The 11,508-nt window shown below is 34.0% G+C and overlaps 2 protein-coding genes across 5 annotated transcripts; both read left to right on the forward strand.

Moving 5' to 3' along the window:
• The first annotated feature begins 1,856 nt into the window (after positions 1-1,856).
• LOC127964257 (5'-AMP-activated protein kinase subunit beta-1) lies at positions 1,857-7,634 on the forward strand. 4 transcript variants are annotated; one of them, XM_052564394.1, is made up of 8 exons: positions 1,857-1,939; positions 3,291-3,438; positions 3,567-3,718; positions 4,865-4,958; positions 5,064-5,178; positions 5,253-5,386; positions 6,703-6,771; positions 7,098-7,634. In XM_052564394.1, the coding sequence occupies exons 1-8, from the start codon at positions 1,887-1,889 to the stop codon at positions 7,173-7,175; spliced, it is 843 nt and encodes a 280-aa protein (XP_052420354.1). In that variant the 5' UTR covers positions 1,857-1,886; the 3' UTR covers positions 7,176-7,634. The 4 variants fall into 4 exon arrangements, with proteins under 4 accessions (XP_052420354.1, XP_052420355.1, XP_052420356.1 ...); XM_052564395.1 differs by having other exon boundaries at positions 1,899-2,035; XM_052564396.1 differs by lacking the exon at positions 1,857-1,939 and adding an exon at positions 1,944-2,035 and having other exon boundaries at positions 3,197-3,438.
• A 1,992-nt stretch (positions 7,635-9,626) lies between these two features.
• On the forward strand, positions 9,627-11,463 carry LOC127964176 (phospholipase A2, minor isoenzyme-like). The gene is made up of 4 exons (XM_052564328.1): positions 9,627-9,675; positions 9,976-10,123; positions 10,231-10,364; positions 11,052-11,463. The coding sequence occupies exons 1-4, from the start codon at positions 9,627-9,629 to the stop codon at positions 11,264-11,266; spliced, it is 546 nt and encodes a 181-aa protein (XP_052420288.1). The 3' UTR covers positions 11,267-11,463.
• Positions 11,464-11,508: the final 45 nt, after the last annotated feature.

The raw sequence follows: 11,508 nt of genomic DNA on the forward strand, positions 1-11,508 counted from the left end.
AAGATATTTCTCTTTTCTTTTTTTATATCAACTAAACAGGATGCAATCTGATCATGGAGAAACCAGTTCGACAGGAAGACTAAACAAAACATTGGTGGTGATCAGTTCCAGTCAATGCAGGAGAACACCCAAGACGTGGTTTCAATGTGGTGGCACCATGAGCTTGAACCATCCTGGGTTTATAAGTAATCAATATTTTCAAATGGAATGTATAAGTGGGTCTGATTTGCTCAAAGCATGGCCGAGAATCCGAACTAGAAGAAATCTTACACTTAAAGTCATTTAATATTTATAGCATCTCAGAATGATGTTGTTTATTTCCGCAGGCAGTACAACTGCATTTGAACGGCTGTATTTGCTGAGTATGATGACACATCAAATATTGCAAATGTATAGTTTAGAGGTGTACATTGTATTTGTCCTGAAGCATACTAAAAGGATGCTTGAACCCAAATAGCTGATGCTTTTACAAAACACAAACCAGTGGATGTTTTTGGATGAATGTAAAAATAAAAGTATAATCATTTTTTATGAATATGAATAAACGTGCAATATATGAAACGACTCAATAGACTAAATGCACAAGTGTCTGTAACAGTTACATAATGGATTAAAGCAGCACTAGAGACTCCATCTCCACCTTTACACCCAATGCACTCAGCAGCGTTTGAGGTATCCTGTATTTTGATATGTAATATTATAGCCAGCTAAATCTGCCTTGAGTCTTGGCAATCGCAGCAAACAAGCTATGGTATACCAGTGGTAATATTTACTTCAGGTGTTTCATTGACAAGTTTTCAGCTACTTAAATGTACGGGGTGATTATAGTAATAGTAACCAGTGCGTCATTACCATCGATCTCACTTGATTTACTAACTAATGTTTTCCCAAGATGTACTGGTGGCCGTCTCACTACTGTCTGTGTTTATTGAAGTGTGCTTCGCCGGTTGCAGTTTCACTTATCCCAGTACCTCATTGCCAGTCATGTCATGACACTGTAAAACTGAACAGCAAGCTTCTGATGAACACGTGTGTGGACACTCAAAAACAGCTGGCTCACTCCATCACAGGACACACCCAATGGCATACCCCTTAAATAAAAAAAATACATTTTAATGAAATAACTATGAATTAAATATAAAATTACTTAAAAAAATATATATATATTATATATATATATATATATATATATATATATATATATATATATATATATATATATATATATATATAATAAAATAGTTTAAATTAATAAATAAATATACAAATATTAAGAACTTATATTTAGTTTGAACTTAAATACCTTGATTATTTTAAATAAACCACATTTCATATAGACCTAATACTTAAAATGGAATAAACATGATAGTAATTGGCCTATGTTTGATTACTATAATAAACTCATACATAACATAAAAAATGTTTCTGTTAGTGTAACAACCGGTAGGTATGTAGTCAAAACTGCACTTTCATGCAGTTTATGAATAAGTAGCAGTACACTGCATTCATTTGTAGCAAACAAATATGTGTATAATATATAATATTAAAACATTAACAACGTGCTGTTTGAAAACAAACACTTCTTTTATTATTTTAAATAGGCTAAAGCACATTATATAATACTTAGAATTGAATAAATATGATGGTAAGTGGCCTATATTTAATTACTATAATAACCTCACAACCCGTAGTCAAACAGATTGTTTTACACAGTTTATTAATAACAAGCAGATTACACTGCTTTAATTTGTACAAACAAATATGTGAATAATATACATATAAGATTGAGACAGAGCAAAAAAGACCGTGCTACAAAAGTAGCAAATGTGTTACTTCTTCCACCGGTTTAACTCACGCAGAGCTCGCCGGTTATTCTTTTACTGTCTATGGTTATTCCCCCTGTCCCGAGCAGCAGCAGCAGCAGCAGCAGGCGGAAGAGGTGTGCTTAACATTTAACCTTTTTGTGAGGCAATGTGAAAATGGCGTTATGAAAAGTATCATAGTCGCGAACTACAGGCAAATAAAGTTTTCAGAGGTAAGAGATTTATTCACGAGGGAAATCACCACAGTCCGAGATGAAACGAAGATACACTGAGCTCGTTTCTGTAGGCGAGACTTACACGCAAGAACAGGAACAAAGAAAAAACGAATGTCACAGAACGACCAAAGAAAACAACATCCCTGTTTTTACTTCCTTGGTATTTCTAGGTTAGGCTATTCAACTGTTGAATCGGCCGCGTAACTCCAGACTGCTAAAACCGCACAAAAACGCCGTGTAGGTTTGAAATACGTTTAGGTGATTTCCAAAACAATATAAACAGCGCTCAAAGGTTAACGTTAGGTTACTTCACTAATCGAACGTATTGTATTGTAAGTGAACCGTTTGCGTATTTTAACAACGTTTTAAGGAATTATATATCTGTCAAATTAAGTTCCTTATTGTAAATATAAAGGTAGTTTTCGGCTGCAGTCTGCAAGTCAGTTCGTCTAGTGGAAATCAAACTGTTCTTTGGCGCCTCTAGCACATTTTGGCTAAACTACGATTATCAGAAAAAGTTAAATATAAGGGTTTTGCCATATTTGTCGTATGTGATAAGTTAAACTTAAAAAAACTTGAAAATTTTTGAAAATAATTACATTTTTCTTGTTGTCGACTTACCATCCCATACTAATCGCGAGCATCCGTTTGGTTGTTATGGTTACCAGATGAACGCTTAGGTCGAGACTCGCTACAGTCTATTTTGAAATCAATAATTATTAATACTACTTTTATAGTTACTTAAACGTTGCCAGCTCCCTTACTTTAGAAATTATTGTATGAAAAACGTTTAAGAAAAGAACATTATTACCATACATTAAATATTAAAGGGATAATTCACCTGTTTGTCATCATTTGCTCACCCTCAAATTCTTTCAAACTTTTTTCAAAGTTTCTTTCTTCTACTGATCACAAAAGAAGATATTTTGGTACATTGGTCACCAAACAATTGACAATAACCATCTACTTTAATAGTATTATTATTTTTTCCATACTATGTTAGTCGATGGCTACCGTCAGCTATTTTGTGAACTGTTAACATTTTTTTTTTGTATTTAACTGAAGAAAGAAGCTAATTTTTGGAGCAACTTAAGGGTGAGTAAATTATAATATAATTTAAATTTTTAGGTTGACTTTTTTTTTTTTTTAACTTTTAAGACCACTGGTGAATATACTTTTGAGTGAGTGAATTGAATTGTGAAGGAAGCTCTTGTTCAAAACTGGAAGTCTCATTAAAATGCATGTAAATAAGGAGCAGCATGGGCAATACCAGCAGTGAGAGAAGCACAGCGGAGAAGACGCAGAGGCGAGAGAATCGTGGTGGCAAAGATGGCGCTCGACCCAAAATCCTTATGGACAGTACGGAGGACGGAGACATCTTCCAAACAGATGATGCCAAGGTGGTGTGGTTACAGTGAAACATTAACCTTGAAAACATGTTCCTTAACTCATTTATTGCAGCAATATCTGACTGCTCTGCTTCTATTAGCTGTACACACCTCATCCATCTTTATCTCTGTCTTACTAGGAGTTTCTAGCCTGGCAACATGATCAGGAATCAGATGCTAAATCCGTGCCAGAGGAAAGGCCCACTGTGTTCCGCTGGAACGGTCCAGGGAAAGATATCTACTTGTCTGGCTCCTTCAACAACTGGTCCAGCAAAATCCCCTTGACTAAAAGGTGAGTGCTGACAGATCATTAGATCATTACAATGACATGGTAGACTATGTTAGCACAGGAAACACAGCAGGAGGTATTCGCATCATCTTAAAAATGATAACGCTAAACGCTCTACAAGGAGCTGTTAGTCAGCTGGTCCTCGATAGTGGGTCTGTTCAGATAGACTCGAAGGACAGCAGGGGAAAATGAGAAGCTAAATTCAAAGAGTAAGATGCATTTGAAGGAGTAATCCATATTTAATACATGTTAAGCTCAACTGACAGCTTTTGTGGTGCAAGGTCGATTTGCACTGATATGAATTTCAATGAGACATTGTAATGCATAAAACCACAAACCGTAAAATGATGAGAAAAGAAAATAATTCATGTACACTGCTGTTCAAAGCTTTAAAAAAGAAATATTAAATGAATCAAACATGACAATAAAGTCTTTAAAAAATTTTTTTTTTTTTTTGAAGCAGCACAATTGTTTTCAACAATGATAATATTTAATAAATGTTTCTTGAGCAGCCATTCAGCATGTTAGAATAATTTCTGAAAGATCATGTGACACTGAGGCAGGAGTAATGGCTGTATTAATAACATATATTTAAACAAAAAAAGTTCACAATATTGCAAAATCTCACAACATTATCTTTTACTGTATATTTTTTTTTAAATCATGCAGCATAATAGTGAGCATAATAGTCTTTCAAACCCATTTTAGAAAATCTTTGAACAGTAGTTCAAATAAAATAAAATTTCTTTTTAAATTCTCTCACTTTCAAATTCTCTCTCACAAACAAGCTTTGTGCCACAAATGCTGTTGATTGAGCTGAATATTCCTTCCACTTCGTTATTGTACATAATTGTCTAGCTTCACACATTTCAAAAGTGAAAATAAAAAGAAAAAAAAAGAAAACACTTAATTGTTTTAATATAGCACGAGGACACTCTTTCTCTCTGATACTGTAGTTTTGACATGTTTTAATCACTAAAACTGGGCAATTAAGACAACTGTGCTTTTACATGCTCAACACTAGGGGTCAGTGAAAGAAAGTAAAAAGGCAAATTTCAGATTGTGCCCCCTTTCCTTTTTTTTCTAAGTAGAAAAGTGGAAAGAACCTTTCACTTGCTTTTCCTTACTGTTTTGATCTCCTTTTAACAGTCAAAATAATTTTGTGGCCATAATTGACCTGCCAGAAGGTGAGCATCAGTATAAGTTCTATGTGGACGGACAGTGGATATTAGACCCCAAAGAGGTGGGAAAGAGTTTCTTATAGCATTTGTTTATCTGATAATCCTCATTCAGTAGTATATTTTGAAACCTGTACTTGCATTTTTTAATTAAATCTATTTTCTTCTAGCCAGTTGTGACTAATAAGTCAGGTGTGATGAATAATGTAGTTAAAGTGAGGAAAACAGACTTTGAGGTTTTTGATGCACTGAAGACAGATTCTGAGAAATGTGCCGACATGTCAGGTAAGTATAAATCTATTCACTGTTAAGCTACTGAAATATGTTACAGGTTCTGATCTTCTGTCTTTTTCTGTCAGACTTATCCAGTTCCCCACCTGGACCGTACCATCAAGATCCCTACTCAACAAAATCAGAAGACAGACTGCGCTCTCCTCCCATACTGCCACCACATCTGCTGCAGGTGCTCCTCAACAAAGACACGGGAATCTCTGTAAGTGCTGCTCTGCTACATCCTGAACATAAACTGGATCAGCCAATGACAGCAGCTGCTCACTGTTTTTGTTATGTTTTTTTATTTATTTAAGAATTCGCTTATTCTCACCAAGGCGGCTATTTTGTGAAATTATTACAATTTAAGATAAGTTTTTTCTGTTTTAATATTCTTTAAAATAAAATGTATTCCTGTAATGCAAAGCTGAATTTTCATCAGACATTACGCCAGTCTTCAGTGTCACATGGTCTTCAGAAATCATTGTAATATGCTGATTTATTATCAATGCTGGAAACTGCTGTGCTGCTTAATGTTTCTGGGATAATTTTCAGGGTTCTTTAATGAATGAAAAGTTAAAAGGAACAGCATTTTATATATATATATATATATATATATATATATATATATATATATATATATATATATATATAGATATATATATATATATATATAGATTATTATTTTTTTTTTAAACAATATACATTTTTACAGTCAGTTTTTATTAATTTAACACATCCTTTCTGAATAAATATATTAATTTATTTCAATAAAAATAAAGATAAGGTAGTGTATATTGATCCAAAATAATTCTTTTAAATAAATACTGCTCTTTTTTTTATCAAACAATCCTATGTAAATATAGCAGCACTGCTGTTTCCAATATTGATAATAAATCCGCATATTAGGATGATTTCCGAAGGATCATGTGACACTGAAGACTGGAGTAATGGCTGAAGGAAATTCAGCTTTGCATCACAGAAAAAAGGTAAATTATATTATAACAGAAAAACATTATTTTATATTGCAATAATATTTCACAATATAACTTTTTTAAATTAAATGTAGGTTCCTTAAGCACAAAATCGCATGGCAAAGCAATATGGCAAAATTACTATGCCTTGAATAAAAATGTTACAATTTTAGCAATTTTAGAAAAGTATTCTAAAAAAGTGCATTCATAATATTAAATAAATAATGTAATATTATTTAAAAGAAATAGAAAATTAACAATGGTGTATATTTTTGTTGTTTTGGTTATTTATTTAGCTAGCTAGCTTTATGGAACATTAAAATATTTCCATTACTTAAACGCTTCATTAGGGTTTTTTAACACACATGAAATCTGATGGAAACCGAGCAAGTGCTTTGATAGGAGCTCAATTCTTTGTAAATACAGTGTTGCAGTTAAAGCAGTTCCTTTTTAGGCTTAAAGAGATAAGAAAAGATAAAGAGCCTATGGTTGGAAATTGCTGAGTGTGGCCAATTTGAGAACACAGAGACTTTCCCTAACTTGTTCCCATGTCTGCTTTTAACAGTGTGACCCAACCCTGCTGCCTGAACCAAACCATGTGATGCTCAACCACCTGTACGCCCTGTCCATCAAGGTCTGGCAGGAAACTACACACATACTTCAGAAATTCTCAAATAATGTCCACATCATCAGTGATAGTTCACTCAAAATCTGTCTGACGTTATTATTATAATTTTTTTCTATGCAACACAAAAGTAGATGTTGCTGTCCAAAAATAACAAAAGCACCATAAAAGTATCATTCCTTTAGTAGAAATGAGTGAGTAATGAGTTATCAAGTAAATGAGATGTTATTTTCAGGGGAACTATCCCTTTAATAATTTTATTTTGCATATGGTAGAGTTGACCAGCAATTTGAGTCAGTGTCACTGATGTGCATCTGTTTGCTCTCCTCACACAGGACGGCGTGATGGTTCTTAGTGCAACACACCGCTACAAAAAGAAGTATGTGACCACACTGCTGTACAAGCCTATATGATCTCAATCCACCAACACTATTCTCTCTGGTGTTTGCCTTGTACCACTAAATGTTATTCATCGAAGAAAGGGACCATACCTATCAAACGTCACCAAACGCATGTGTCTCTGTGAGTTTATATTTGCGTGTTTCTGAATGTCAGCGTCCCACCCAAAAACCAATATCAACAATGTTTGCACAAATAATGTAATGCGTTTGCCAAATGTTAAAATATCAGCTTGCAGACGTGTTCTGTATGTGGTTTTTCAGTTAATGTATTTCAAAATACTCTTAGAGCATTCAAAGGACATCTGTGATGTCTGTCTTCAACTTTTCTTAGATCATCTTGTTTCATGGGATGTTACTTAAAGACATTTAATGTGAACATTCCCGTCGTGTTCCATTGGATGTAAATCTGCAATTAAAACGATACCTGTTGATGAATGGACCATTGTGTTAATAAAATGCACACTAAAACATTGTTTGTGTATTGTGTTTACATTAAGCAATCACATACTGATAGTGTATTTTCTTGGATAAGCTCTACTTTTTAACTGTTCTGCTGCTTTAATATGAGCACTACATATCTGTCTAGATGGATACAATGCATTATGTAAATGTTTTTCTCAATGCACGGTTTTCTTTGTCACATTTTGGGTTGGAAGGTGTTTTTTGCAGAGATGTTGCTAGTGCTGAAAGTCCTGCTAAACTGAACTAAATATTTGTGGTATTTATCTGTACCTCACCAGTCTGGCATGAGCCTTGAAAACAAGCTTATCAAAGTTATTGTGATATTGTTTTGTAATTTGGAATCCATCCTAAAAAAAAGTTCACACTAAGAAGTTTCACAAAACCATAATAAGTTCTCAATAAGACTGTTAGGATTTATCGTTGCACAATACAAAACTGTGATTACACAATATCCATAAGGCACTGAAGATTCTTATTTGATCTCAGATTTTTTTTCCAATTATGGTACAAATTCCAAGAGGACTGTAAAGTGGGGAAAAATAAAAAAGCTAAATACTTTGTTATGAATGCATTTAAATAAACAGTTTCAGTGTAACCTTGGTTTTTATACCAAAACTGACTCATATGGGCAGAGAAAGGAAAATGTCACCCATTACTGAAAAGACTTGGCGAAATCGGATGATAAATTTATTAGTGGATTGCATTAATCTGTCTTACTTTGAGATGTGATGTTCAGTTAAAGTCTTTTTTCTCTGTCATAAAGACATGTGACAGCTTTAAAGAAAAATGCTAAGTATGTAATGCACCAAACTAGTCGACAGACTGGTTGACAACAAGATGCTCACATGTAGAAAAAAAAAAAAAAAGTCTTGTCTACCAAAGGAAGGCTGTCAATTTGAGAAGAGACAGTTTTATTTTTAAGTCATAGTGATTGACATAGTGCTTTAGCTCGCTATAGTAGAACTACTGCATTGGAAAATTACAGAATTTATTGCATATCATTTAACCAGAGAGGAAGCTTTTGGAAATTGGAAGTAAGCTAATGAAACCGTAATTGTTATATTGGATTTATATTATCTTTATTATACTGATTTCCATTACGAACATTATGATTAAATGGTAGCATGCAAAGGTGTCACATAATAGTCAGAAATACATCTGCGCTGTTAATGCACTGTACAGTAAGATCATAAGCTACAATTATCCCACATATTATTTTTTTTCATTTATAATAAATGAAATTAAGTTAGAGGAAAGAGTGTTGTTAACTGTGATTGAAAAAGAATTTATGCCCTTTTAGAATTTATACAACCCTGCTCTCTATATGGATCAGGTTGTTATATTTGGATTACATAACAGACATACACAATTCAGAAATAGATCAAATACACAGTAAATGGAGCAGCGGTGTTAATGCAGGTTGAATATTCCTGATCCTGGGGTCTTAACCTGTGTTTTGAATCATTTAGCTTAGGCAGTTTGTCTCATGAGAATTATGTCACAGTGTTTTACTGCATCAAGAGAAAGGTGTGTTTTAGTTGACATGTGAAGCCGTGTCACACCCAACCAGCCTCAGTTCTCCAACATGCCTTTATTTATTCAGAAGACTAGTGAGGAATTAAACAAAACAGCACATGCATTGTGCAAAAGAAGATTTGTGCCTATAATTAGAGGTAAAAGGTTGTAAGGGATGTGAAGCTTAGAAGAATGGTGCGCAAGACAGCTTGTAAAAATAGAGTTTGGGTTGGTATATTGACATTTTCATGTAATGTTTAAAACATGACACTATTTTATCCAAAGCAATATGCACATTCTCTAAACTGATCTCCATGGCCTTTCTGAACACGCTTAAGCTCCAGGATCTCAGACAGGAGGCAAAAAGCTGCTGCAAATTTCTAATCTCTGAGAAATCTCTTATTTCCTAATGTTTGAAAAAACAACAGTAAAATTAATATAGCTACAATAATATATACAATGACATTTTTGGCTTCTTGCAGTGGTATGGCTGTCTATCTCACACTCTTGATCCTTACCGTGACTCTGCCCACATGTAAGTACTCTTAACCATAGCCTTCTTAACAAAGACATAGTGGTTCATTACAACTTTTTCTAATTTCATGTGAACTGATTTAAACAAAATTGACACAATTGAGTAATATAATGCATAATTTCTGGAAAAATAAAATAAAATTTAACTTAACAGACCCCAAACATTTGAATGGTAGTGTAAATAATGCAACAGATTCTATCACGCTAGCAGATTGTTTCCCGTCAGTAGAATTGTTTGAGTACTCAAACTGATTCAAACCCACATTTGCACTTGAGTTTACCAGTGATATCTCCTCTGCAGCTCATCTGAACAACATTAAAAACTTGCTACAGTTTGAGGACATGATTGAGTGCACATTACCAGGCAGTTCACCGCTGCTGAACTTTGCAGACTATGGCTGCTATTGTGGTTTAGGTGGATCAGGGACGCCTGTTGACCAGCTCGACCGGTTAGTGTATTATATTATATTTTGTGAGAATGTGTTAGTGTTTATCACACAGTTTTTATTCTGAGTCATAGTGTATTATTAATGCTCTTTCTCTAATGACCTGGTAGGTGTTGTTTTACCCATGATGCCTGCTATGGCAAAGTAGAGACCCTTCAGTCCTGCTCATCAGTGTTTGACAGTCCCTACACAAACACATATGACTACAAGTGTGATAAGAATACCAAAACAATCACGTGTTTGGGTGAGTGAAAATGCGGGGACGTCAACATAAAGAAAAAACAAATATCAGTATATAACAGACAAACTTACAAACAAGTTTTTTTTTTCTCTGCTATCAGAACTTTTTCCAAGACAAGCCACAGCTGAATAAGCCTAATTTTTGTGCGTTTACAAAAAAAGTGCCATTACTTTTCTGAATGAATCAATGTTGCCAAACGAATCGTTTGAGTTAATGAATCAATGACTCACTCAGAATCCCTGACTGAATCAGTGTCGTTGAACAAATTGGTTGGTTCAGTGGATCAAACGTAAAGGTCACGTTGGCTATAACTGCACAAAAATTTAATGAAATTCCCTGCAAATAATACAAAACTGGCAGTCTGTTTGAAATAGACATATGTAGTATACAACCAATGGAACACAATAAACTGTTGTATTAAGTTAATTTTATATAACATTATTTTGAGCTTTTTTCTAAAGAGTACAGACAAATATACTGCAAAAAATATACTGTGTTATTCAACACATCAACATAAAAGTGTAAAACATCACATTTTAAGTGTACATAAGTGTCTTTACATACTCTCTTTGAGTGTATTTAAGTGGTCTTGTGTTTTATTGTAGTCTTATATTATCAAGTAAAAGCTGAAGTGCGTATTTAATCAAATTAAACACACTCCTTTATACAACTTCTCTTTTTCTCTTTCAGACAGTAATAATGACTGTAACATGTTCATATGCAAGTGCGACAAGGCTGCAGCGGAGTGTTTTGCTCAGTCCCCTTATAATGCCTCCAATAATCATCTGGCCTCGAGTGTTTGCAGCTCAGCTTCCAGAGAGACCAGCAGCTTTCTTATCACTCTCACTACATTCACAGTCACTCTCATACTCCTACAACACAACAAAATGCCTTGCAATAAGTGAAATGTGCATGCACTGAACATAACTGTGTTCTTTCTTGTCATTTTGGTAATTTAAAACCTTTTTGTGTGCCGACAACTCTTTTGCATGTACTCATGTTTTCCAAGCCTAATTCTCATGCCTTTTTGATAAAACTGAATTCTTCTTGTAGCAGCTGTGCAAATTGCAAACACATGCTGACATTCCCAAAGATGAAACTTGCCTTTTGGAAGCTTGTGTGTTCATATTTATTAATATATCTTATG

Source organism: Carassius gibelio, chromosome B8, assembly GCF_023724105.1.
Source record: "Carassius gibelio isolate Cgi1373 ecotype wild population from Czech Republic chromosome B8, carGib1.2-hapl.c, whole genome shotgun sequence".
Lineage (NCBI taxonomy): Eukaryota > Metazoa > Chordata > Actinopteri > Cypriniformes > Cyprinidae > Carassius > Carassius gibelio.

Coding starts and splice junctions, on each gene's coding strand:
- LOC127964257 (XM_052564394.1), top strand. CDS start 1,887: ATGGTTATTCCCCCTGTCCCGAGCAGCAGCAGCAGCAGCAGCAGGCGG. Junction 1,940..3,290: donor AGCAGCAGCAGGCGGAAGAG/GTGTGCTTAACA, acceptor CATGTAAATAAG/GAGCAGCATGGGCAATACCA. Junction 5,387..6,702: donor ACAAAGACACGGGAATCTCT/GTAAGTGCTGCT, acceptor TGCTTTTAACAG/TGTGACCCAACCCTGCTGCC.
- LOC127964176 (XM_052564328.1), top strand. CDS start 9,627: ATGGCTGTCTATCTCACACTCTTGATCCTTACCGTGACTCTGCCCACA. Junction 9,676..9,975: donor TACCGTGACTCTGCCCACAT/GTAAGTACTCTT, acceptor TCTCCTCTGCAG/CTCATCTGAACAACATTAAA. Junction 10,124..10,230: donor CCTGTTGACCAGCTCGACCG/GTTAGTGTATTA, acceptor ATGACCTGGTAG/GTGTTGTTTTACCCATGATG.